Source organism: Hydra viridissima, unplaced genomic scaffold (genome assembly GCF_058129835.1).
Source record: "Hydra viridissima isolate aposymbiotic clone 2 unplaced genomic scaffold, HvirCarnegie_v1 scaffold_8, whole genome shotgun sequence".
Classification (NCBI taxonomy): domain Eukaryota; kingdom Metazoa; phylum Cnidaria; class Hydrozoa; order Anthoathecata; family Hydridae; genus Hydra; species Hydra viridissima.
In genome coordinates, this window is record NW_028324307.1 from 16,109,869 (window position 1) to 16,137,867 (window position 27,999).

Genomic DNA, 27,999 nt, shown 5'->3' on the forward strand with positions numbered 1-27,999 from the left:
TCTTGAAATAGAATTTAAATATGAAAGCAATAAAAAAAAAAACAACAACTTTTTTTCACCTTTTGTTAAAGTTAATACAATTTCTAAAATAAATAAATAAATAGTGATTTGTGAAAATTGAATATTAGAAAAACAGCATTATATCAAAATAGATATTCAGGGACAAAGGAAACATTAAACTATTAACCAGGATTGTTGTATTACAAATATTACATTTACTATGTGTAACCCAATCCAAATAAAGACTTATTATTTTAGAAATGTCCTCAATATACCTGTTGCTCTTGGAAAAAATTTAATGCGTCATCGATCAGCGGCTGATTTAAAATAATTATTTAGAAAAGGGCATTTCTCAGTGTGGGGAAGAGCGGTTAACAAAACTGTATTTTCTCTCTTCCATTTGTCTAAAAGTAGTCTCAAGCTCATCAAATAATTTAAACATTGATTATGGTTATGTATCAGTTAATCCTTACGATATATATTTTATCGTAATATTTCAAGAAATAAACATATCATACATATTGGCAAAGGGAGAAATGGGACAGTCAAGGATAAGGGGGGAAGGGGGAAAGTTGGGGAGAAGTGGTTCAATTGTAGAAAAAAAGACATAACTTAATGACAAACCTTAACATACAAAATTAAAGACTAATAAATTTTTTTCACAAGTCGCAATTGCTTTACATTGAAAATTGATTGTCCCACTTCTCATCACAATTCGTTACATTAAATCAAGTACAACTTCCTTATTATGAGCACAAATCAAACACTAATTAATTCATCATCAATTTTCAATTGTTTCTTTAAACAGGCAACCTATGCCTGACTTCCTGGTAAAAACCATGGGTTCAAAATTATAAACATGTAGCATTTTTAAAGGTTTATCTCAAGATACTAATGCTACAAAACAAAATAAATGTGATACAAAAAGTTATACAGCTGTCTTTCCTGTTGGTTTATACACCTAAAAACACTGTTAGCCCTAAGTCATTAAATGTCTTCTCAGGATGAGATTGTCACTTTTTAATCATTGATTGTCCCTTTTAAACCATTAAAAGAGACACTATTATATAAAATAGTTAACCGAATTTCGTTAAATGAGACACACCACTATTTACCAAAATAGTTGACCGAATGGCACTGAATGAAATTTATCAACATGTAAAACTTACTGTACTAGCTTTAAAAGGTATATATAAGTGTATAGAGAGAGCATAAGATATTTCTGTCTTGAATTGATAATAGATTTTGTATTTTTTTGTGTTATATACAAATGGACAAAAATGTTGTATACAAATGCATACATCATAATCCAGTACCATAGGCACTGCAGGTTGGATTTAGGCCCGAATGCAAAAATTGAACTAGAAAATTCAAGTCATTTTTCTAATTTGAAATTTAATACTGATATCGATATTCAATATTGATATTTTTTAAACTTCAGGCCAAAAGTCCAATTTGAAAGTCCTAACTCGTGGATTCATACCTTTCAGTCTTTCAGTTTGTATCTTTGTTAAGAACTGTTTGAAAATTTTTGTTAAAATTTAGAATTTGATGTTATTGCATAACTTCATATTTCAAAATTGCTGATGTTTTGCTGAAATATGTTGTGATTTTGAGCTAAGTAGTGAAATCACGGAATTCAGGTCTGACCTGATGTATATTGTAAAAGAGATCTTTCTTTTAAATTCTCCTAGCACATTTTTTATTTTCTTTGCCACTTAATACTATAACATATCCCAATAGTAGGACGTAAAAACTTGACTTCCTCTTAACTTGTATCGAGGAAGAGCAACATTAATTACTCTGCGAAAAGACTGCGTCCTCCACATAAGTAAAAGACAAGTTGCGAATAATAATTATTTCAGCAATAGTACGAGCGATTGAATCCCAAAAATCATTTGTATATAAACATTTCTTGAATTCTTCGAACATTTCTTGAATTCTTCGAACATTTCTTGAATTCTTCGAACATTTCTTGAATTCTTCGAACCTTTCTTGAATTCTTCGAACATTTCTTGAATTCTTCGAACTTTTCTTGAATTCTTCGAACCTCTTGGAATGTAATGACTTCAAGTGACTCACTTTTTTTTTTTATTTCCTTTTTACTTCTCATCAGCCATGGGCAGCTGTGGAAGGATGGGTTGTTCGATGCTTGCCTACCCCGTTTAACGTCTTGGCGACAGATAATCTATCATCTCAACGGATCTGCCTTAAGGCCCCTTAGTCTTCGAAAAAGAACGAAAAAAACGAAAGAAATTGAGTAAGACCCAGACCATCTGCCCGAATTTAGCAGCTAATGACCGAGCTTGTACCAACGGCCCACCGCATTGGTTTCACCACGTTGGATGCACCAAAACTTCGGATGAGCTCTATGATCCTTCACTTAATCTTAGCAATAAGGCCGAGAAGCAATCAAGTGATCTTTTTTTTTATTTCCTTTAACGTCTCATCAGCCATGGGCAGCTGTGGACGGGTGGGATGTTCGACGCTTGTCTACGTCACCCCGTTTAACGTCTTAAAAACAGATGACTCTGACTACCTTGAGGAACCCGGGTGCTCAAAAAAACGAACGAATAAACGAAATGAATCGAATAAGACCCGGATCCTCTGCCCGACTTTAGCAGCTAACATAACAAAGGAGTACCAGCCCCCCACCTCATCGGATTTTTTACGCCACGAAAGTTACGTACCGAATTTTTGATGGGCTTTATGATACTACATTTGATCTTAGCCATTAGGCCGAGAAGCGATCAAGTAACTCTTCGATACAGTTGTTGTGCATTCCTTTCAAGAACACACTTTTTCAAACCTTTTACACTTGTCTATCGAGTCGATTGTAGCGGATGCGGAAGTGAAAAAGTATGCAGATTTTAAGGCTTTTGCGGAAGGAGAAGCAGACGCTTGTTCTCGAGTGCTTTAGTGTCAATCTTTGTGTTAAATTACGCTTACTACAAGTTAAATCTTATAACTATATTCTTTCAAACAATCCGATTTTTTTATATAGCGCCAGTTACATTGTTAACTTTATCTGTATATTTTCTTAAAATATTTAAGTACTTATTATAGCTAAACGACTGTCATAAAAATTTCCGGAGTTTCTATGACGTGTTTTTAAATAACTGGTAAATGACGTCATGCTTTTATTAAATTATTTTAGATATGAATTGACTACATCTTTAAAAATTTCAAGCACTGAGCTTAGATTTTAAAAATTATATATTCACATGGTACTTCAACTTTACTCTGAAAATTACATAATTTTCAGAGTAAAGTTGAAGTACCATGTGGATCTGCTATAATTAAACTCTAATTCTAAAAGTAGGAAATAAATTATTATGCAGCTGAAACATTTAAAATGCAACTTTTCATATTATCTGCTTATTTGTTTCTTTTAGTTTCAATAGATTTTGAATAAAAGCACATAGGGTATGAATGAAGAAAAATGTGAAAAATGCAGTATTCAAGGCTGCTTTAACACACTTTGTACTATTTACATTAAAAATGGTAAAAATAAAGTTCCTAATTTATTGATACATCACAGTGATGAGCATCTTAGGCGGAGAATAAAGAAGAAGTTATATGAATCTCTGTTTCTAAGTCTTTATTCACCATATATCTGTATATCAAAAAGTAATAAACATATTAAAAAATGCTCTTTAAAGTTGCTGAATGTTTACAACATGACTGCAGAGCATGTACTAGAGCTCCAAATAAATGGAAGACTAAATGAAGCTGATCAGTTGTATGATTGCTCTCAAAGTTTGAAAGCTTTAAATAGTAGTGCAGTTGATCAGGTGTTACTATTACTGATATTATTAGCAAATGAATTAAAAAGTAAACCTGAAGAGAAAAAATTGAAATTCAAGAAATTGACTGAATTCAATTCTTCTTTGTTCCAAAGTGATTCTAAAGCAATGCACATAGATAGTGGTGGGATTGATCAATTTGGAAGGTTTGTTTTTTCTGAATATTATTCATGTAAATCATGTAAAAATATACTTGGGTGTTGTGTATTTCTTATTTCTTAACTTGAATAATTCTATGTAGAGGAACTTCTTCCCATTTAAATATTTTTAGGGTGTAATAATTGGCAACATTTTAAATCTTATGGTTTTGCGTTTTTTTTTAATATATAAAGAAATAGATAAAAATTAAGAGTATTTTACTTGTGAATTAAAAGGATTGTTAACATAAAGAATAGAACAACTACAAGCCTTAATAATTTTTTATTGATTATTGACAAAAGTTTTTTCCTGTTAAATAGAAAATACACTAGAAAAAATTTTAGTAAAAATAAAATTTTTGTAAATTGATGTTTCTAAATGTCAACTGATACTGAAATAATTCATTTTTTAAATTATTTTTACATCTTGCAAAAAATAAAATCAAGTTCTTGTGATTACTTTTAGCTTTCATCATTGACTGAGCTAGGTATACAGGTCCAGGACTCGAAATTTTTCTTGTGGGGTTGTTTTTGTTATAAAAATTTCAGCATAAGTTCAAGCAGCTCTGAATAGTCATCTCAAAGTAGTTGTTCTTTCATCTGATTTTGACAGAAAATAACTACCTTAGTGCTCTCATTAACAAGTTTGAAACTAGCAAAGTCATTAGAGGAGGCAGCAGTGTGATCTTCCTGCTCAATTGATGACCACTGCCCTTGAAAATATTTAAATTGGATAACATCAGGTTTGCTGGGCTCCATATACACACCAATGGTAGCTCCAACACTAGCTCCAAAATATGATGATGACATCCAAAATGTAAAAGAGATCAGCCCAGTACCTTCTTCAGAATGGTGCATGATAAGCACCATGTATTGGATTTATTGTGTCAAAACTCATTCCACAAACAGCAAACTCTAGTCCCCATTTCCAGATGTCATTATTCATAGCTTTGGCTTTTGGCTTGGTGAGTCCTTGTAGGTATTTTTAGGATTTGGAGTAGATAACAGCAAAGTTGCTATCAACTTTCTCAGTCCTTGATAAATCATTTATAAGTTTTCCATCCCAATGTATTGTTAAGGTCATGATTGAGTTGTAGGATATTTTTATGGCAGCAGCTGTTGTTTCTATGTGTTTTCTTTAGAGACAGTATTAAGGCCAAGAGTTTCTTCATCCTGTCCAAGAGATGTTGAAGTTTCAAAAACAATCATTGTTATTGTCCTGTCACTCAGTTTATTTCTATCCAGCTACTAAACTTGTACATCCTTGTTTTTTGAAATGAAGTAGAAGTTCATGATGGAGTAGAAGTACTTGTTCTTGCATCAGATTCACATGACTATCTTCTGATCCTGAACTGCTGCAACTACTTACCAACACAACCTTTTTCAAGTTGAGAGCAATTTAATATTTGTGTCAAAATTTTAAAACTTCGAAAATAAGGACCACCCTACTTAAAATACCAAGGAACGTTTTTTTGACAAATCCTTTATAGTTTTTATTGGTTTAACTTTTTTTTATTGAATGCTTTTTTATATAAAATCTTATTTATGTAGCAACTACATTTTTTTGTTCCTTGAATTTTTCCAACTTGAGCAAATAAAATACCATTTAGAAATACAGTATCAAAAGTAAAATATCTGATTCTACTCCATGATTATTAAATACATTTACTATTTGATGAAAAGATGTTTACATGACAAAAATTTATTTAGAAAATGTCCTAGTCAAAAACCATTGGTTTCAAAATGGTGCACTGTACTAACTATAAAACATGGAGGTGGTAGTGTCATTATGTGATGATATTTTTCCTGTGACTTTGTAGGGTAATTAGTTCGAATTGAGGCTATCATGGATCCCCAGTATTTTATCTATCTGATGGAAAATTGTATGCTCCCACATTTCAAAGTAAATATTTTTCAATGATGGTGTTTCCAGCAGGATAAACATCTTAAACACACTTCAAATGCTATGAAAATTGTTTCAGTAAAGTCCCTGTCTCAGACTGACCTAGTTAAAGTCTTGATATAATTCCCATTGAAAACTTATGGGAGGAGCTTGACAGTCAATAAAGTTAGTGAATAAAATTATACAAACGCAAAGTATTTGTTTGCAACTTTTCATCAAAAATTGAAAAGTATGCCTGTAGACAAAATAAGTTCATTGATTCTATGACTCTAAAGATGTGTTGCTGCACCTAAAGGCTATGCTATGAAATGCTAATATCATTATTAGTTTCATGAATTTTGATAGTTAATCAAATTGTAAACAGCTGTTGTCAAATTATTAATGAAAGATTTTGTTAGATACAGCTGAAAATCTTTACTTTATGCTTTATTCAGTATTCTCAAGTATCACTCAACTGATTTAGAAATATTATTTATGTATTAGAAAATGTATATATATATATATATATATATATATATATATATATATATATATATATATATATATATATATAGCATTATTTATGCTTGATCGAGACTTATATGTACAGCTTATATGCTTTTTCTTTGGCATTTTCATTTTCATTAAAAAGATTTGGAACATTTTAAATCTTATTTGTCTTACTATTTAATTTTTTTTTTAAGGATTTTCCTGACATTTTAATTTAATTCATTGTATTTTAAAACAAATTATAAAAAGAATGGTTCACTATCTGTATCAGTTTTCTACTACTTCCTTTCACTCTTTGGATAGATTCAGTTACCAATTATTAAGAAATGATATAACAAGCTGCAGGTCTTTGAACTTTCCTATTATTGTTTGCAGTCACTATACAACATGTTAATTGTTAACAAAATAATGTTAAACAATTTTACTCAGTTTGACATCTTAGTGATAAATAACATTTTAAGTGTATGAAGTATTAATTTAACCCCTAATTAAGCATAATAATTGAGTTTTGTTTGAAAAATCAACTAAATGGGTTGAATCTGATACGGAAACAATTTTAAAATGTTGGTTTTTTCAAATTTTCAGTGATTTTAAAGCATTTAATGAATCTTTTGCTTTTCCTAAGTTTGAATAAATTTATTTGAATACATTTTTAAAGAATTATTTATTCAAAAATTATAAATAACAGCTTTGCTCTTATCAAATTTACTGAATTCTTCTACTTTTCCAATCTTTTACTCTCAAAAGTGGTCCATAAAACTGCTCAAAGCAGAATCTTTTGTATTGAAGCAGCCAATTTTCTTAAAATACAATTAGCCATTGTAGCTACTTTTGTAATGGTAACTATCGAATCACTGTTATATTCGGAAATCTTTATTTAAATCCTTTTAATAAACTCATTGATCTTTTAAGGATCTTAAGAAAACTTTGAAAACTTTAAATAAATTCTACAAAGTGTCTTTAATAAATTCTTCAAAGAATCTTTTATGGTATAATCTTTTTTAAAATTAAAAATATCGTTAAATAACCTAAAATACACTTAAACATGATGTTTTTTAGAGCTTTGAAAAGAAACTTTAAAAAATTATAATGACCTAAAAGTTTTTCCTTTTTTAGTTGTCCATTATGTAAATTTTTATTCAATCCTTTTGTTTACAGTCATCCAGGAGATTACAGTTTTGAAGTAAGTTCTGATGTTTTCAATTTGCAGCCAGGCTCGCACTTTGAAGGGAGTACACCGTGTTTAAATCAAAAGGTACTTTGAAATAACATTTTGTTGTTTAAAATAACATTTCGTTGGCTTACTAAAGATTTGTTGTAAATTCTAAAGTATGATTCCATCTCAAACAGCAAGATGATTAAATCCATAATGTTTCTGGGTCTGGGTACTAGTTCAAATTGGGTCTGAGTACTATTTCAAGTTCTGATAGAATGTTATCAAAGTGTTAATACTTCAATGTAATACTGAGATCTTTTAAACTTTAGTGAAAGTAAACAACTTTTTGAATTTTTAGAAAACCTAACACTATAACCACAATGATCATTGAGAATTTACCATAGATATTGTGTTTTTTTAGACAAAAAAAGTTGTTTTTTTTTGTTGTTTTTTTTCTGAAGCCATAAAAATCTTAAAAATATGTTTTATGGCTTTTTTTTTGTAACCTAAATAATATTTTCATTTATTTTTTAAGCAAAAATAATGAAAATGATATTATTTTGATTTAGTTTTTGTAAAAAGTCAAAAAAACTCCAAGCCATTACTTCATGATTGTGTTATATAGGTAGAATTCTACAAGAATGAGTAGCATCTAAAATTTTAGAGTATTTAGCATGATTATTACATAATTTGCAATTATTTTTTTTTAACACAATTCATTTAACCTTAAGTTTTCCCTTCTTTTTGCAGATGCTATAATGATCTTGATGTAAATCAGGTTTTTGGTTCAGGGACCTTCTTTTTGAAAAACTAAATCCTATTATCTTTTTGTATGTTTTTTGGATGTCTCTCATCACTGTTGACTGGGGACATCCTGAACTCTTTGACAATTTTATGAACCTTAGCTACAATTGTTGTGATTCATGGTTTTAATTGTTTGCATCATACTCATCTTCTCTTACATCATCAATTGAAGCATTGATAATGTTAGTTAAGAAGATGATTAAGATGGAAACACTTAGGATTGCAATTGCAAGGCAGGCAATGTGAACAGGAGCAGTCTTTTTTCTCATGATACTAGCACCTTCAATGATTGTTGCTACATTATCTTGGTTGTTTACTATCCAAATTATGATCTAATTAAATTATAATGTAAGGTAATAGAGAAGGTGGTAGAATAAGGTGGTAGGTATAAGGTGGCAGATATAAGGTGGCAGATATAAGGTGGTAGATTAAGGTGGTAGATTAAGCCAAAAATTTAAAGAAGTATTTGCAAAGTCACAAAAATCATAGAAAACGCTAAGTCGGTTAAGAAAACTTATTTGCTTATAAAAATGCTCAGTTACTTAAGATGCATGCATTAATCTTTTGGTCAGGATTTAACTTTCTGTATTTATTTTGTCATTCAACTTTTTGAGTTTGATGGTCAGAAAAAAATTTTGTAATTCATGAAGAACTTATTCCTTTTACAAATTTATTTCATCTTACTTGACATATTTACATTCAGTTTGTTTTTATTGCATAGACAACCAATGAATTTGAAAACTTTGTTTACTGATTTTAACCAAACTGAAAAAAAACTCAAAACATAACTGATATAAGATATACACAATAAAGTTTTTAACAAAATCCTTTCTTCATTTTTATTGTTTTAAGATTTTCTATAAAATCATGTCATTAACACAGTTAACGTTCGCCTTATGACATTTTTTTCTGTGACCCACCATATTGCTTCATTTCAAATTTACCTTTTAATGGTATTCATGTATGAATATTGAGCCAAAGTGTGTTCTTCGAGAAGCTTGAACTCTTCTTTTTTCCTTTTGTGTTACCAAAAATGCAAAATTTTTGCACTTAAAAAACTTTTGTTTAATTCTTTCTTGCCTGGAACTACCCACATATATACACATACAACACACACAACACATACATATAGTTTTATGCATGAATTTATAAGTATGAATTTATTGTTTTTATTTTCTTTCTCTGTAAATTTATAAATGTATAATATTTTTTTGTGTTTACATTTTTGTGTTGATTTTTTTAAATTTTTTTTATTTTGTTTAGCTATACAAAGAATCACAGTTTTCACTTGCAACAAGGCTTTCCTTGTTTGGAGGTCTCATAAACAGCACAGTGACATCACTTGATGAGCACCTCTCAATACCTGACTTACCTATCAAATTTGATGATTCCAGTCAAGAGCTTTTATTCAACAGAAATGACTATGTATACTCTCTAAATTTATTCTAGAAAAATTTATTTTTCTTATAGATATTTCTTTTAAAACTTGCTCGCTACAAAAAATTAAAATAATAAAACTTTTGTTTCATAAAATGATACAAAGGAGATTTTACAATAAAAATTAAAAAAAATAGTTTTATAGAGAAAAGCGGATTTATTTTTATTGTTAATTTTTATTGTAAATTTTTTTTTACTGTTAAACATTTTTAACACAAAAAATATTTTGATAGATTTTAAGGTTGTTAAGCTGCCATTTTTATTTATCTGCTAGTCATTTAAAGATGAAGGTTTTGTTGAGCTTTCGAACTTCACTACACCATCTGAAAGTCCTGAGCCAGTAAAACAAAATGACCAATATGATTTAATTGATATTTGGGACTCTGCGTCCAATTTAGGAAAGATCTTACCATCTTGGGAGAAAACAGAGGAGTAAGTTTTTTTTTTTTTTTTTTTTGAATTTTTAACAGTTAACAATATTTATTTCAGTGAATTATGAAAACTTTTCAAAAACCTCCATTTTTTTGTTTTTGTTTTTTTTTAAATCATAGAGCACCTACTAGTAACAAATACATATCAGAGCTTGGAAAGAAGGGTTTTGATTGTTTATACAACATTAGAATATCTGCTGTTGAGCGTATCATTGGAAATCCTCTTAAAGTCCATGTAATCTCTGAAGAGCAATTGTATAGAGACTCACTGCATGTTTTAGTTGGGATTCCTTCTGAGAGCTACTCTTACCTTCCAGTATTGTTAAATTTTTTGATATTTTGTTTGACAGTTTGACCATTTTATGAGAAAACTTAAGGTACTTCTTTGTAAAGCAAGGATTTTAATTTTATGCTGCGTCACATTTAATAAACAGCATGGCTGAAACCCAGTTAGTTGCATTAATAATTTAACTTCACTGTGATAGTCAATATTTACAGATTTTTACTGGCTGTTAAAGCAGATTTAGCTAAAATAGTTCTAACACAACCTGTCTGTACAGAAATTGGGAAGAAAATTGCATTGAGTAGGAGAGTAGATAGACATTCATTTGCTAAATAGTTTTATCACTTGGTGTAGTTAATAAAAATAATAGTCAGACTTTTAGCATCTATCCATAACAATTAGTGTAAAAATATTTTGAATTTTTAAAAGAGAAAAAAAATATCTTTTTCAGTTGTAAATATTTAAGTTACAACAAATTTACTTTTGTTTTCCACCTTAGGTAACTTGTTCATTAGTTCCTGCTTTAAATTACCGTTGTTCTGGATACAGTACTGAAGCAATTAACGGAGTAATGAAAAAGTTTGCTGAAGTTGGCACTTGCTATTGTAGGCTTACTAAATTTTGCTTGCATCATTCTCAACAACCTTTTTCAAAGCTATGTGGTGGACTAGTGTTGAAAGCTTTTGTGAATGCCATGAATAATGTGCTTTATTCATACTGGTCTGCAATCTTTATTACTGAGGGTATTACTATTAGTTTTATAACAAAGTGGGTCAGGAAAATGTAGTCTTTCTATTTTTTGTATTTTTAAGTGTAAACTTTTTATGTGGTAAACTTGTTGAAATTTTGTTTCTTTTTCTGAGTTCATTTATACTTATAATATGTTAGCATCTGTAAGAAGGTCCTTAAGAACAAGTTTACTTTGATGTTGAAATGATTATTAAAAGGCATAAAATTGCTATGGGCGGTTAAAGATGTTTCTTTGTATACTTATCCTCCCTTTAACTTTTATCAGATAAATTCTGTTACCTCTTAAATTCCAAAAAAATCAATTTACTGTTTCTAAGGAACTGATGAGTTTTCAGTAATGGAACTTTGGCATATGTTTAGTAAATTTGGAAGCCAACTGCAGTAAGTTCATATTTCAAAAGAATTTATTTTAGATTTTTTGTCTTGTAGTTGCTTGTTCAACAGCAGTCATCAAACAGTCTGGAAACTAGTCTGAGTTTCAATTGGTGATTTGATTTTATAAGTTGAGTTTTTTAAAGAAAATTTTCTTGAAAAAGATCTAAACTCGAATTTAGCACAAAAGTGTTAGTGAAGCAAGTATTCGTTCTTAATAAGTAAACTATCAACTTCTAAAATCAGAAGAAGCCAGTGGAGATCTTCCATACTCTATATTTCAAAGTGTATCAAAATTTTTTAAAGAAAATTTTCTTGAAAAAGATCTAAACTTGATTTTAGCACAAAAGTGTTAGTGAAGCAAGTATTCGTTCTTAATAAGTAAACTATCAACTTCTAAAATTAGAAGAAGCCAGTGGAGATCTTCCATACTCTATATTTCAAAGTGTATCAAAACTAACAAAGAAGAATGCTATCCTGTAATGTATCCTGTAATATCCTGTAATAAGCAAAGAATTCAGTGTGTTTCAAATAAGATATTTAGAAGATATTGTTACAACTTATTAAAAGTGTTATATTTTTATGCTGATCATTTTTGTTCTGCATTTTTTTTTTAAAAAAAGATTTTAGACTATTTTAACCTTTTAACTATGTTTTTAAGTTCACTGATCTCTTTTTTAGTGAAGATACTACAACTTATAAGAATGAAGTTTAGTAAATATATCATCACTTATGTCAGTGTATTTAAGACCCCCGGTTTAGATTTAAAAAAAAAACATTAATCTTGAATCATTAGCAATGTTTTTCGTTTCTTCTTGCCAGAACTAGTGAAGATAATTGTTTTTTTTCCAGAATATAAGAGTAGTAATTTCAGAAATACTGGAAAAAGGTATAAATTTTGACTTAACCAAATTTTTTTATTTAGGCTCATGTAAAACAAGTATATGTGTTTTCCTTTCATTTATGCCAATAGAGTTATGTTTATCTGGCTATAACTTTAATTTTATTTAATTATAATTATATAAATTATATGAAATTATAAATAATTATGCAAATTATATGAATTTCATGAAATTATATATTGTTCTATAAGTTATAGATAGTTCTATAAATTTTATATTTGCTATGTAAGTTACATATAGTTATATAATTTACATAGCTATATAAATTTCATATTTTATAAGTTAAATTAAAATGCTTATTTAGCTTTCTTAGATAACTTTTGTAAATATTTTCACATACCACAGTAAGCATGCAGCTAGGTATATACTAAAGCAGTTTTTATTTTTTCTTATTAACAATAAAGGTGGGTGGTTATGAATGCATGGTATACAAGAGGCCTCAAAATATTAAAACAGCCTGGGCCTTACTCAGCCTCTTTGAGGAACTGACAGTAGGTATGCACTAGAGCAGGTCTAGTAATCCAAACATAAGTAGGAATATAGAAAATGATATAAAACAGATATTAGTAAACTTCTATATCATTTGTAGTGTTTCTGTCAAATCCTATACCTTGGTATCCTCAAAACATGATTTAATTTGAGTGTAACCACTTCTCAAACCAGGGTCACATGCTTAGCAGAAGTACTGCAAGTTTACTTACTATTCCCATTAGAACATGGAGCTCAGGAACTGGAACCAACATCTCAAGAAGAGTTTTAGTTTACACTATGTTTCAATGCATGTTAAATTCTGCAATTGACATACACTTTGAAGTAGTCTGGTTACTAGAATAGGCAAAAATTTTAATTTTTTTTATTAAAGTAACTTGATAATTTTGTGTTACCTGACTGTTTGATACTCACTTATTTCCTGACTGTTTCCTGACTGTTTGTGACATGATATACAATTTCAGTAAGAAAAAAAGCTGAAAAAATAAATTTAAAATAGTAACATGTTTTAAAAATTAAAATTTTTACTTCAGATTTTTGGCAGATTTATGTCTTTGTTCAGAGGCATTTGAAAGAGTAGAAAGAAAGCAAGAAAAGCCAAAGTTTCCTGTGGTAAGTTTTTTTTCACCTGCTGAACTTTGAAAAAAAAAAAATTCCAGAAAGATTTTTTTAGAAGGAAAATAAATTTCCTGAAGACAGTAGTTGTTTTAGGTTTTAAAACTGCAATATAACAATACAAAAATTTGTTTTTCATCAACTTGATTATTTTAAAGTGTGTTATATATTCTTAAAATCTTTGCAATTAGTAGCTGAGGTTGTAGTTGCTATTTTATTTTTTTCTGTTTTTTTTTATGCGTGTGTTAGTCTTATTGTTAAATTTCATGTTAATCTAGTTGTAAATCTTTGTGTTAATCTAGTTTTTAGTCTTTGTCTTTATCTAGCTGTTAATTTTTGTGTTAATCTAGTTTTTAGTCTTTGTCTTTATCTATTTGTTAATCGTTGTGTTAATTCTTGTCTTAATCTTCATGTTAATCTTGTTGCTAACCTCTGTTAATAACAGATAATTAAGTATAAATAATAGTATGGCAATTTATTTGGAAAGTTACTTTATCTTTTACTGGTTTATTTTACAATTTTTTTATATGAAATTTTATTTAGGGTGCCAGTTTGCTTTCCTACTTGTATTCACTTTGCATTCATAACTCTTCCACACAACAGTACCAAATACTTCTTTATCTTTTTAAAGCTGTTTCTGTACCTTATATAAAGTATGTTATTTGTTCTACATTCCATTAAAGTTATTTGTATAAAATATTTCAGAACAATTCAATCTTTTAACTTATAAAAAAAGAGTTTAACTGATTAACTTGAGATATGTTCAAGTTTTGCTCATGCATTTTTTTTTTTTTTCTTTTTGTGGTGAAACTTGGTTTAAACCTTTCAACAATTTTATCTTGTTAACGGTTGATTAAACATTAGCAAGACAAAATTGTGACCAAACCCATTTCCTTCTACTTAAAGATAAGTTAATAACTTTTTTCGTAATAACTTACTCTTTTCTTGATCACAAAAGGAAAGTTAGCTTCAAAAATTCAACAAAACAAATTTCTGTCATGCTTTAAAAATGTAATGTAAAACTCAAAAATTTTAATATTTATTTGTTGTTTATTTGTCGGTTGTTAATTGGTTAAGTTTCACAATAATTCTATCCAACTTAGTTTTATATATAATGTTAAGTAATCCTTGGTACTAAATGTTTCAGAATACGTGATATTGTTTTGAGTGTTTTTTCTTTTGTAGGTTTATTAGTAATTGGCTCTTTGAAGGATTATGTGATGATCCTTATGATGAATTTTTTGTTAAGATTGATCAACAATCACTTAGTTATAGAGGTAAAAATACCAAAATACAATAGTTTTTCTTTCTTGGTAAAGTGCAGAAAAACAGTATGAAATTGGAAGCCGCAATGATAAAATGCAACTGTAAAAATATGGGGTCTAAAGAATTTTATTTTTGAAATTGAAATCTTATTATGTTCAAATGTTTTTTTCTGATTTTATTCCGCGTTTTTTTAATAATGATGATGATGATGATGATGATGATGATGATGATGATGATGATGATGATGATGATGATGATGATGATGATGATGATGATGATGATGATGATGATGATGATGATGATGATGATGATGATGATGATGATGATGATGATGATGATGATGATGATGATGATGATGATGATGATGATGATGATGATGATGATGATGATGATGATGATGATGATGATGATGATGATGATGATGATGATGATGATGATGATGATGATGATGATGATGATGATGATGATGATGATGATGATGATGATGATGATGATGATGATGATGATGATGATGATGATGATGATGATGATGATGATGATGATGATGATGATGATGATGATGATGATGATGATGATGATGATGATGATGATGATGATGATGATGATGATGATGATGATGATGATGATGATGATGATGATGATGATGATGATGATGATGATGATGATGATGATGATGATGAAGAGGAGGATGAGGAGGATGAGGAGGACGAGGAGGACAAGGACGAGAAGAAGAAGAAGAAGAAGAAGAAGGAGAAGGAAGAACCTTCAATAATCTAATTGTTTTTTAGATAAACAGTTTTGGACCCATGGCTTCCAATTGAAACACAACAAAGAAAATATTCCTTTGTTCTTGGATAGTCTAGCAGAAGACATTTTTGCATGTGGAAAAGCTATTAACTTGATTAAACTTGTAAACATCAGAGTGAGTTTTGAGTTTGAATAATTTTATAAATATGAACTTCATGGAGCTCTAGAATGTTCACATTTCATTGCTGTTAAAACTTTTTTTTTTTGTTTTGTTTTGTTTTTTTTTTTGCAGTTTGATTTTTAGTTTTCACAAATATTTATATATTTAGCATTTCTCTTTTTTTAATTTACACAAATGTATATTTAGCATTTCCTCTTTGATCAACCGGATGCCATTCCAACAATCGGAATAACATATTCTCCGTCAAAGCTTAACTCAATTGAACAAGATTGCAAGAATTATATTAAATGTGTGCAAGAAAGTGAGGAAAGAGAGAAAATTAAAAAAGAGATTCAGGTAATGTTTAAAAATTAAGTTCTAACCGTCTTTATAAAGTTTGTCTAGTTATGTGTATGTCTAGTGGAACCAGCTTGATTTATAAAGTTTGTCTAGTTATGTGTATGTCTAGTGGAACCAGCTAGATTTATAAAGTTTGTCAAGTTATGTGTATGTCTAGTGGAACCAGCTAGATTTATAAAGTTTGTCAAGTTATGTGTATGTCTAGTGGAACCAGCTTGATTTATAAAGTTTGTCTAGTTATGTGTATGTCTAGTGGAACCAGCTTGATTTATAAAGTTTGTCTAGTTATGTGTATGTCTAGTGGAACCAGCTTGATTTATAAAGTTTGTCTAGTTATGTGTATGTCTAGTGGAACCAGCTTGATTTATAAAGTTTGTCTAGTTATGTGTATGTCTAGTGGAACCAGCTTGATTTATAAAGTTTGTCTAGTTATGTGTATGTCTAGTGGAACCAGCTTGATTTATAAAGTTTGTCTAGTTATGTGTATGTCTAGTGGAACCAGCTTGATTTATAAAGTTTGTCAAGTTATGTGTATGTCTAGTGGAACCAGCTTGATTTATAAAGTTTTTTCTTTTTCAAGGCTTTAAAATTTTTTGGAACTTTTGATTTATAGTACTTTTTTTTCTTTTTAAAAAACAATTTAAAAAATGTTTTTTTATAAATACATGTTATGAAAAGTTCCTTACCCAGATAAAGTTGTATATTGTCTATTGTAACTTTTATGCACCTATCATTAATATTCCAAACAAATTATTGTAATTTTATCATACTAATACTTAATTTGTTACTAACCTTTTGAATTTAATTAAGATGTATTGTTTTTGTACATATAAGCATATTTTTAGTTTTATTATTACTTTTTATAATAAGATTATATTTAATTTCGTTTTACTGTTTTGTCTTTAAATAAGATAAGATCAAATTTAAAAAGATAAAAAAGATACAATTTTAGATTAATAATTTGCAAATAAAAACCAGGTTATTGTTGATAATCTGAGTAACTTAAAGACCTGATATTAGTTATGTAAGGAAACTTGATAATACTTTATACAGATATTCACGAGAGTTTAAACGATTGCAGAATTTTTATCAAGTATGTTTGGTTTTTGTTTAATAAAAAAAACTGTAAAATGATATCGAATTAATTTTTTTTATTTATTAAAGAAAAAGTAATTAGCTTTAAAATGAATATGAACATATTATAAAAGTTTTAATATTAAGTTAGAAAAAAACAGTTACAAAAAATCATATAGGAAAAATAAGAAGCACAAAAGTTCAAACAAATTGCAACATTTGAACAAAAAATGAAAAAAAAGTAAAATTAATATTTAAAGTGTCCTCCTTTGTTTTTATAGCAAAGATAAACTCGTTTATGCATTGATTCAACTAATTTCATGCACATCACGCAAGGTACCTTCAGCCAGTACTCATTCAAAAGTTGCTTCAAATGCTGAGTTGATTGAATTTCATGGTATGTCAGTTGATTGTCGATCCAAGACCAAATATTTTCAATTGGGTTGAGACCTGGTGATCTAGGGCACCAGGGCATCACATGGAGCTTTTTTTTTTAAAAATATTCTTTGATTGAGTGAGCTGTGTGAGCTGAAGCCTGTCTTGTTGAAAGACGAATTGCTTCCTTCTGCCATACAAGTGTCTGATTAATGGAACTAAACACGTTTCCATTGTGTTCTTGTAGGTGTTTTGATTAATTCAGCCTTCGTACAGCTCACAGAAGCCTATACCTTTGTGAGAAAAACATCCCCAGATGCCAACCAAACCTCCACCGCCTTGTCAAGGGTGCTGCAAAAACCTGTCTGAATATTTCTCAGTTGCAAATCTTTTGACATAGATTCTTCCCTTGCGGTTTACAACTTGAAAATTAGCTTGATCACTCCAAATAACTTTTGCCCACTGTTCTACAGGCCAGTCCAGCCTTTCTTTGGACCACACTCGTCGTTTACGTTTATCCGTGATTGAAAGAATAGGTTTTTTAGCAGCTATGTACGTTCCAATACCTTTGTCCAACAATTTTCGTCTCACAAGCTCTCTGCTAACTTTTGGATTATTTTTTGACTTATTGAAGATTTGTGCTGGCTTTTTGTAGCTGAGTCCGGGGTTTTCTCTGCTTATTCTGAATATACCACTTTTGTCACGGTTGCTGAATTTGTATGGTCTCCCAGTACACAGCATGTCAGAGACGTCCTTGGTAAGTTCCCAGGTTTCGATGGTTTTTTGAAGGCAAGATTCAGAAAAGTGAAGTATTTTGCCTATTTGAATGTTTTTGTGATGTTTTGTCATCGCCATACCAATAACTTGCCACTTGATCTCACTAGAAACTGATTTTCAATCCATTTGCACGCAATTGAAATTAATTTGAAATTTACAATATTTCAAGTTGATTTTTAATCAATTAAAAGCTGCCTGATGATGTTGTGATGAATTTTTTGATTGTAAACTACTCATTTTAACTTTATTTAAAAATAAAATAAAATTTCACACTGGATTTATCAATTAATTAGCAAGTAATTGATCCTAAATCAAATCGTTTAAACTTTTGTGACACCTCTTAATTTGTATCTTATTGTATCCTTTTAATGAAATTTCTGAGTAAACAGTGATGAGTCGAAGCCTACTTTTTTTTATTCTATTAACAAATAACCTATTTACCAAATTGGAAAAAAAAATTATTTTGATATCTATTTTCATTATTCAAGAAAAACCAAAGATTAGATCTTAAAATTCTGTAATCATTTAAACTTTCATTAATAGCTGTATAATAAACCTAGTTATTCTGCATTATATATAAACCTAGTCATACTTCATTACAATTAAACTCATTTATAGCGAATTTCTTTTGGAATGAAAATAATAAAAAGAAATTTTACTTTATTTAGAAACTTAAGCAAGATGAAGCCTGGCAAGCAAAAATAAACAAAGAAAAACAGGCTACAAAAGACACTTTAGTGAGATTAAAAGGTGAGATCCCAAAAGTCCCAAGCTTAAATCTATAGTTTAATTCTTTTTTATACACCATTGTCACATGTCACAATTTCTGTGCAAAATATTTAGTTTAGTTATCAGCAATTATTAACGTAATGTTTTAAATCTTAACCTAATCTCTCAAAAAAAAAAATCTCTCAAATCTCTCTCTCTCTCAAAAAAAAAAAAAAAGAAGAAAAGCCAGATATTAGGTCCTAGTAGGGTTAATGGTTTCTTAAAAATGACTAATAGTAAGGGTCACAATTGTTTTAGTAACCAGCTTCTCTTAGTGCTTTAATCTCTTATTCTCCCACAGTAGTTTAAAGAGATTAAATTAAACTTTTGATTCAAAGATTGATTTAGACATTTTCAGCTTTATACAAATTTAGAATTAGAGGAAAATGTTCGTCGAACAGTTCAAGAAAAGAAAAACGTTTTGTTTCAAGAAATTCAAAACCAGTTTTTAGCTGCTATTGAGGTTGTTTTTATCTTTTTATTACTATTATCATTTTTTTTTAGTTTTGATTTTTGATGGAAAAAAAATCTTCTCATTAACTTAATTTTTTTTCCTTTTTTTTTTTTTTTTTTTTTTTAGGAGAGAAAGAAAAAAAAACTTCAGAAGTTGGAGGAAGATAAATATTGGCTGGACGAAATGAAAAAAAGGAATGAGAGAGAGGATCATATTCACGAAAAAGCCAGGTTCTTTTAAGTTCGGTTATTAAATCATCAAACATTTTTCAAAGCACAAAATCTTCCTGAAATCAGTTATCTGGAGAAGTAATCTTTTTTTTTCGTCAATGATTTGATTTTAAAGACAAACCTTAAATTTTTTTAAACTATCTTATCTTAACTTTTAAGGTTTTTTTCTATTTAGAGAAGAGCTTTTAATGTTTTATGAAAATATTACCCTTCAAGCTGATCAACGGGAATTTCATGCTGATTGGCTAATAAGGCGATTTAAACTTTCAGATAAACGTTTACAATTTTTACAAAATCAAGAGGAAATCCTAAAAGTTAATTTGAATAATATGAAATCAAATATTTCCAGTGATTTTGAAAATGGCAATGTTGATGTTACAGACTCTTCAGTTTTAGTGTGCAATTCCAATTTGGAAACTACAAAAATTAAATCATCTGATTTTTCTGATTCTCCTAGAGTTGATCAAAATGCAGATGAAATGACAACTAAAAAGTATGACAATTTTTATGATATAAATGATATCTCTCCTCATGGTGATTCATTTAAGGATGTGAGCTTAATTTATCCTGGAACATCAGTTGCACCCTTGACTCAAAAAACTCTCCACCATCAACCTTACAGTCAAGAAATCAGCCAGGCTAAAGAATTACTTTATCCTAATAAAATTGTTAATGACAATGTTACTCCTCTATCTGAAAGCACAGAGAGAACAGAGGTAAAATTGTTCTCATATGCTAATGAAGAAAGTGCACAATATTTGGAAAATCAATCACCAATCATTAAAAATGTTTATCAATCAGAAGGAGAAAAAACAAAAAACCTTTTATACTCCTCTGAGCAACTAGGAGCTGTTAAGTCCAGTAGAGGTACTGTTGAAGAAGGTTCTGAAACATATAAAACATTATATCCAAATGATAATTCAGAACATCAGTATACTTTCTCAAGCTCCAGGGGCTACAAGCAAGAAGGTTCAGAAACTAAAGACCTTATTTATCAGTCTCATGAAGCATTTTCTTCCCAAGTGATTGTAAAGCCATCTAGCATACAAGAATCAATTGTAGAAATAAGCAAACCAAATGCAGTTGATTATGTGGAAAACAATTGCTCAAAAAATGTCCTCTACACATCGGAAAAGCTTCCAGAAGCTGTTGAATCTACCAGAGGTACTGTTGTAGAAGGCTCTGATACTTACAAGGTATTATACCCAACCAATGGTTCTAACTTTCAGAATACTTTTTCAAGTTCTAGAGGGTATAAGCAAGAAGGATCAGAAATGAAAGACCTTATTTATCAGTCCAGTGAGGTAGGTACTACTCTACACAATTCTGTAAAGACATCTAGCTTGAAAGTATCTATTGCAAAGAAATTGCCTCCTGTTAATGCGGAAATGCACACTGCAATTAGTAGTGATAAGTTATTTGAAGCACCTACAACAATATTGCAGCATCTCTACCCACATAGATATCCACCTTTAGAAAATCAGTCATTGAAAACTTTTCGCAAGTTTGAACCTCCTACAAAAATCAAAGAATTAATGTATCCTACAGCAGTTGTTCAGATAAGTGAGTGTTATTTATTCTCTTAAAACTGATAATTAATTTACTATATATATATATATATATATATATATATATATATATATATATATATATAACATATTATGAATGCTATATATTTTATAAGTAAAAAGTTAATTGATAATGCAGGGTGGGTGACATGGACTAATTGATTTAAAATGTAGATAAAAATATTGCTGATGACAATATTAGCAAAAGTCAATAAATACTACACAAAAATCTGGCTCTTGAGGCAAAGTGTGAAAAGATCCTTGAGGCATTGTATGAGCAAAGTGATGTTTAAATGCAGCCAATATGAAAATTACCCTCAAGCAGTACTTTTAATATTTTAAATGCATATAATTTTTCTTTTTTCTTTTTTCTTTTGAAATTAATTTGAAATTGATTTTAAAAATTTTCTTTTGAAATTTTTAAAATCAATTTCAAATTAATATTCATTACAGCTTTAAAGATAATATAATGTTATGTGATGGGTTCATTCTGTGTCATGTGGTTGATTCACTGATTTATTCTGTGTTATGTAATTTGATCATGTATAAATCAAACTACCATTAATTTTAAAAAGTTGCTCACAGTTTTTTGTCTCTTTCTATAACATTTTTCAAAGAAGCAGCAATATTAAGTTTTTTATTTGGTAATGTATTTAAAAAAAAAAGTGTTTTTGAGATAAAAAACATTATTCCATTGATAGCCACTGATAAGGACTGTTTATTTTTAATTTTGTATATTTGACAATATGGAAAAATGTTTTCTTTATCTTTTTAAGTGCCCACAAAACAAAACTTGGGTGAACTAAAAAGAGAAGAGGTTTGGATGGATTCGATTGTTGAGCCATTGCAAGATAACTTTCAGGCAATGGGTAAAAGATAATCATTAATGATTCTACAAATATTAATTTTAACATTGTTTTTTTTTTTTTTATATACTGGTTTCCATTCTTGAATGTTGGTTTCTGTTATGTTGATTTGTATTATTTGTCTGCAGAAAATATTATTTGGAAATAAAAATGCTAGAGAGAGGAGTTTGGGTTCTACAGGAAGAAATGGTGTTTAGCATGCAATTGCTTAAATATTTTTTTATAAAGGAAATTTTGATCTATATGAAAGTATATGTCAGTTTTTCATGTTAGAACTGGACCCACAACCATATCTTTTTGGAGATGTGAATCAGTCAATGGGACAGGGTAGTTCACAATTTCTGATTGATTCAGGTGACAAAGATACTGATTTTATTAATCAACTTCCTTTGGAAACCATCATTAATAGTTCCTTGAGAACCACAATACAAACTCAGTATGTTTTTAAATGTAAATTAATGTTCATTATTTCTAGTAACATTTTGTGTCAATATGAAAAGAAAAAAAAGCAAATGAGATTTAAAGTCAAGTGAGATTTAATATGAGAGGAAATGATATGATTTTCTATATTAGATTTGTTGTTTTTTTTTATTTGTAGAGTTTCTTTAGTAAATAAAGCAGTTGTGCAGTATTTCATTTATGACCTTGACATTGAAGTTCATTTTGATGCATTTCGAAAGTTTTTACTACTTGAAGATGGAGAGTTTGGCCATAGTTTATGCAGTCAATTATTTTCTAAGGTAAGTAATTCATTTTACTGTTACCTATAAACATCTAAGTTTCTAGTTCGTTATATATCAATTTTATTAAATTGTTTCCTATACTTTATTTTCAGGTTTCTTCTGGGACAAAACCCCGTGATTTTTGTAATTCAATCCATTTAAACAATATTGTAATTGAAGCATTACGAATGTCTCTTTATGCATCACGTATAAAATATTCTAATCAGCTTGCATTTTCATTAAAGTCTTTGCCAGAGTTTTTTAATGTGCTAGAAGTTTCTGTCCTTGATTTTCTGGAATTAAGATACAGGGTATAAGATACATTTTTCCTTTTTTTTTTTTTTTTTTTTTTTAATTTGATTTTGTTTTTTGAACGATAAGTTTATTAAGTTGAGAATTTAGCTTTAAAACCTTCAACTCTCTTTATCGTTTAATTTATTTGTGAAGAGCATTTTTTGGGTTTAGGTACCTTGGCCTTGTAACATCATTGTTACTGAAAATAGTATCACCAAATACAATAAGGTAAAGCATATATAAAATTTTTTAATTAATTTTTAAATTATTTTAAAATATTTAAATTGCTAGATTTGTAACTTTTGATTTAATTCTGAAGTGTGAAGTACTGTAAAACCTGTAAAACCTGTAAAAAATATATCTTAAGGTATATTATAATGTTATCATGTGTTTAACCCATTGACACACAATGCCGGCGAATCGCCGGTCTACTACATTATGGTATTGAAACACTAAACCGGCGTTTCGCCGGTCTGTCTTTACGTGGTCATTTTATGCATAAAGAATCATTGTCAACAATTTTATTCATGTAAATATTACTCATAAAATAATGACGAATCATATTTCGATGTAAAAATATGATTACTAAAAAAAAAAATTGTGGTGGGATGGGTTAATATCTTGCATAAAGTTTACATTTTTATACATGTTTTGCTAATTATGTTAACAGATATTCTCATTTTTGCTTCGTTTAAAAAAAGCGGGTTGGAGTTTGCAAGAAGTTTGGTTAAACTTGAAAAAAGCAGGTTGCAACAAAATCAAATTAAACGTTTTTTTACATATTTTTATTTTACATATTTTTGTTTTACATATATATTTATACATTGCATATATATTTATGTTACATATCTAATGATATCTTTTTAATGTTTTCAATTTATTTTTATTTTTTTCAGGTGTCAGTCGAAAAGCAGCCAGCTCTCCTGAGTTAAGACAGTTGCAACTTTTTCGGTGAGTTTGATTTATGTTTAGCTATTTATATTTTAAATATATATTATAGATTTATGTTTAGCTATTTATATTTTAAATATATATTATAGATTTATGTTTAGCTATTTATATTTTAAATATATATTAAATAGCTATTTTTTTTTTTTTTTTTTTTTTTTTTTTTTTTTTTTTTTTTTTTTTTTTTTTTTTTTTTTTTGTTTAAAAGAAAAAAAAAAAGGTTAAAATTAGAAATATTTGGTAAATTGTATTGATTACTACTTTTACAATTGTTTAAACAAAGTGATTTTAAATAAAAAGTCATCAACAGAAATCAATTTAGGGGAGAACCTTAATGAATGGGACAGTTTTTGTAAAATGCATTTTTTGAGGTTGATAAATTTGTTTAAAAATTACTTTGAAAATAGTTTGATAACTATTAACTCTCGTACTATGATAAACAAAAACAAAGAAATTGATTCCGCATATGGGTATTGGTAAAAAGAGAGTTTTATTGGACCATGGCATTTGTCCCATTCATTAAGAACTACTCATTGAATGGGACAAAAAAAATTATTGAATGGGACAAATCTAAAAAATTAATAAAAGAAGAGAGGTCCTAAGTAAGTTTCAAGGCAGTCAAGCAGTAAGAGTAGTTTCTACAATTAGGGAGCCCGAAAAAGCTATAAATATAGCAGAATGTCTGCAAATATTGACAAACCTAAAATAATTTTATTAAAAATTATGTATATTAAAAATAAATTAAAAACACGAATAATTGTTTTTAGAAAAACAAAAAGCGTTGTTTAAATGCTTGGATATAATACCCAGTAATGACACATTTCCAATAGGGAAATGAGCCATTGCCTACAGCATCTCTATGCTAAATTATAAATTAGAAATAAATAAACAACTTTATACCATATAAAGTATCTAGTTTACTTTCAAAAAACTCAATAACAAAGTATCTTATTAGATATTTAAAAAATTCATTTTACGTTTAACCAAAATACAAAAATCAACAATTATTGTTTGTTGCAAAGTACATGAAATAAAAACCAATAAATCAAAGAAAGTGTAGAAGATATTAACAGTCAAATTCACATAGTTCGCATTCATAATAACGCTTCTTGCTGTTATTATTACAATTACCACATATCCACCATTGACAAGTAAAACACTGAATCCAAGCAGGCCCAAAAACCAAATATATGCAATATGCAAATATTTAAATACAAACATTAAATATATAATTAAAATACACACAGATATACACACACATATATATGTATGTATATGTATAATACATATACATACATATAGTATATGATATACATACATATGTGTGTGTGTGTGTGTGTGTGTGTGTGTGTGTGTGTGTGTGTGTGTGTGTGTGTGTGTGTGTGTGTGTGTGTGTGTGTGTGTGTGTGTGTGTGTGTGTGTGTGTGTGTGTGTGAGTAGATATACATAAATGTATATAAATACAATAAATAACTACAAAACAGGAATTATAAGTAAGTGTATATATATATATATATATATATATATATATATAATATATATATCTAATATTCGCCATCTTTTTAATACTCTGTTATCAACAACATATCTAATTAAACATTTATACATATTTATACATATTATAAATATCATGCATCAACATATCTAATTAAATATTTAAAATTAATTTCATTTAATAAACTATTGATCGACTCAACTTTAAAGAATACTAAAGAAAAGATTTTAATAGAGATTTAGTTCTCTCAACTCTGGACATAATATTAAATATTAGCTAAAGCATTGGTCACACTTGTTTAGAACCATATTCTAACATCAAATCAAAACGTATTTAAAAATAAAATTATGTGTGACCATAACTAAGTTGCCGAAATATATTTTTCTGCTTTTTTCACATCAGGCCGTTTGGAAAAGTCCCATTCAATAATCAATACTTTGTCCCATTCAATAGGCTTCCCACTATATTCACAAATGACAGGACAGGCTAAAAACAGTAATACCTAACCGCAAATGTTTTAAAAATTTAAAAAGTAGAGACATTTGGGTGTTTAAAAATGGAGTTTCATTTTCCATAACTTTAGTAATCGCTGCAAAATCAGACACAGAAAATTGTTTTTAAAAATTACTTATTGTTCTTCAAAACACAATAACATCCAATGCCATTATGTTTAGACCATAATAGAAATAAAGATTTGGTCTGTTGAATGGTTGCGTCAAACACTTCTCACCACAGAAGTTTGGATAGCCAACCGTAGATGCTTCTATGCAAATTTGGTTTTGTCCCATTCAATAATTGTCCCATTCATTAAGGTTCTCCCCTATAATTGATTTCTGTTGATGACTTGATCTTTTTTCAGATTTTATAAATCTGAAAACAGATCAACGTTTCAAATCAAAGTTTCTATTACTTAAATGATATTTATATGTTTATACTTATTATTTGTACTTACATACATACTTAAATACTGTGTAAAAAAAATACATATTTATGCTGTTTTTTTTACACCGTGTTTACATTCACACAATATAAGGGTACAAAATTAATAGAATATAAGATGTGATAAACGTTTTTTATTAAGACATGAGATGCAGCATTTTGTGAATAATTTGGAACGATATATTGTGAATCAAATTTTGCATGTCAGTTGGAGAGAATTTCAACAAGATCTTCGTCAAAAAGTCTGTAAATTGTTAAAAGAAGATGTTTTAGATTATTTATTTACTTTTACATTGTTCCTTTCAGCAATGGCCTTTATAACTATTCGAACCATTTTTTCTCGACGACAATTTATTTGATTTAGAGTTCTCAATATTTAGGTACACAGCTTGGATGATCTTCATAAGTGCCACGTGAACTATCTTAACAAGATTATATTCAGGTAATAGGATAAGTATCTACAATATGCTATGCACATATATTTAAAGTTGTTTTTTTTTTTTGTGTGTGTAGTAAATATATTTTTTGGACTTTTTTTCTTCTACTTAAGGTCATTGCTCAGCAAGAACGCTGCACCAGTATATAAACTCATTAGTGATATTTTCAGTCTTATTTTGAAGTTTGAAGGAAGATTGCGATCATCATCATGGGAAACTGATAAGCAAACAGGACATGTTATACATCCACTTTTCAGCAAGTTAAAGTCTCTTCATGGGACTTTTAAGCAATGCACAGAGTTTCTGTTTTCAAGTAATCTACGTGTCCTTTTATAGTTGATATTGACTTTATGTTTGATATCTACTTAAGAGAGTTTAGTCAAAAGATTAACGAGTTCTATAAGCTGTTTATGGCGTGTTTCTTATTCATAGTAGAGTACACAATTGAGTTCAATTGTATAATTCAGGTGCCCTTCGGTTATTGATTTAATGTATTAAATTTTCTTTTAGTAATATCGAAATTAGTACGGGGAGGTTACCAAGATCACCTGGACGATCTGTTGCTGCAAGTCAACTTTAATGATTACTATACCACAGCGGTTGTTAAAAGTTAACGAAATTCGACATTGCTAATGCAAATCTTAAAAGAGCAGCGACTTGCAACTGACCTAAACGAGCTTTTAATTAAACTTTTGTTCGATTATCTACATGATAAAATAGATGTTCTGATTGATGTGCCTGTAAATCTTTGTGGTAAAATGGCGTCAATATTGGCGTTAACTTGCTCCTAAGAACATTTGAAAGTTTAACGTCTTTGATTTGATCGTTGTGGCTACTTTAAGAAGTTTCTATTTATTTTTTAAGGAAGATTTGTCGATATGAAAAATAATTTGTTGATATTTATGTAAAAAAACAACATTAGAACTAAGTTTAAAACTTTTTTTT

General features: G+C 28.8%; 1 protein-coding gene across 3 annotated transcripts; it reads left to right on the forward strand.

The window, feature by feature from the left end:
* Positions 1 to 3,356: 3,356 nt before the first annotated feature.
* On the forward strand, positions 3,357 to 27,992 carry LOC145194828 (gamma-tubulin complex component 6-like). 3 transcript variants are annotated; one of them, XR_016455183.1, is made up of 27 exons: positions 3,357 to 3,952; positions 7,494 to 7,590; positions 9,559 to 9,720; positions 10,007 to 10,164; positions 10,284 to 10,479; positions 10,946 to 11,189; positions 11,514 to 11,577; positions 13,493 to 13,571; positions 14,118 to 14,227; positions 14,760 to 14,851; positions 15,629 to 15,762; positions 15,955 to 16,104; positions 19,002 to 19,083; positions 19,476 to 19,564; positions 19,682 to 19,785; positions 19,961 to 21,348; positions 22,130 to 22,222; positions 22,493 to 22,573; positions 22,818 to 22,959; positions 23,055 to 23,252; positions 23,407 to 23,463; positions 23,906 to 23,981; positions 24,132 to 24,186; positions 26,760 to 26,859; positions 26,998 to 27,059; positions 27,168 to 27,367; positions 27,565 to 27,992. XR_016455183.1 is itself a non-coding variant. In XM_090096620.1 (27 exons), the coding sequence occupies exons 1-27, from the start codon at positions 3,429 to 3,431 to the stop codon at positions 27,666 to 27,668; spliced, it is 4,923 nt and encodes a 1,640-aa protein (XP_089952746.1). In that variant the 5' UTR covers positions 3,357 to 3,428; the 3' UTR covers positions 27,669 to 27,992. The 3 variants fall into 3 exon arrangements, 1 of the variants encoding a protein (XP_089952746.1); XM_090096620.1 differs by having other exon boundaries at positions 22,493 to 22,655; XR_016455182.1 differs by lacking the exon at positions 23,906 to 23,981 and having other exon boundaries at positions 22,493 to 22,655.
* The last annotated feature ends 7 nt before the right edge of the window (positions 27,993 to 27,999 follow it).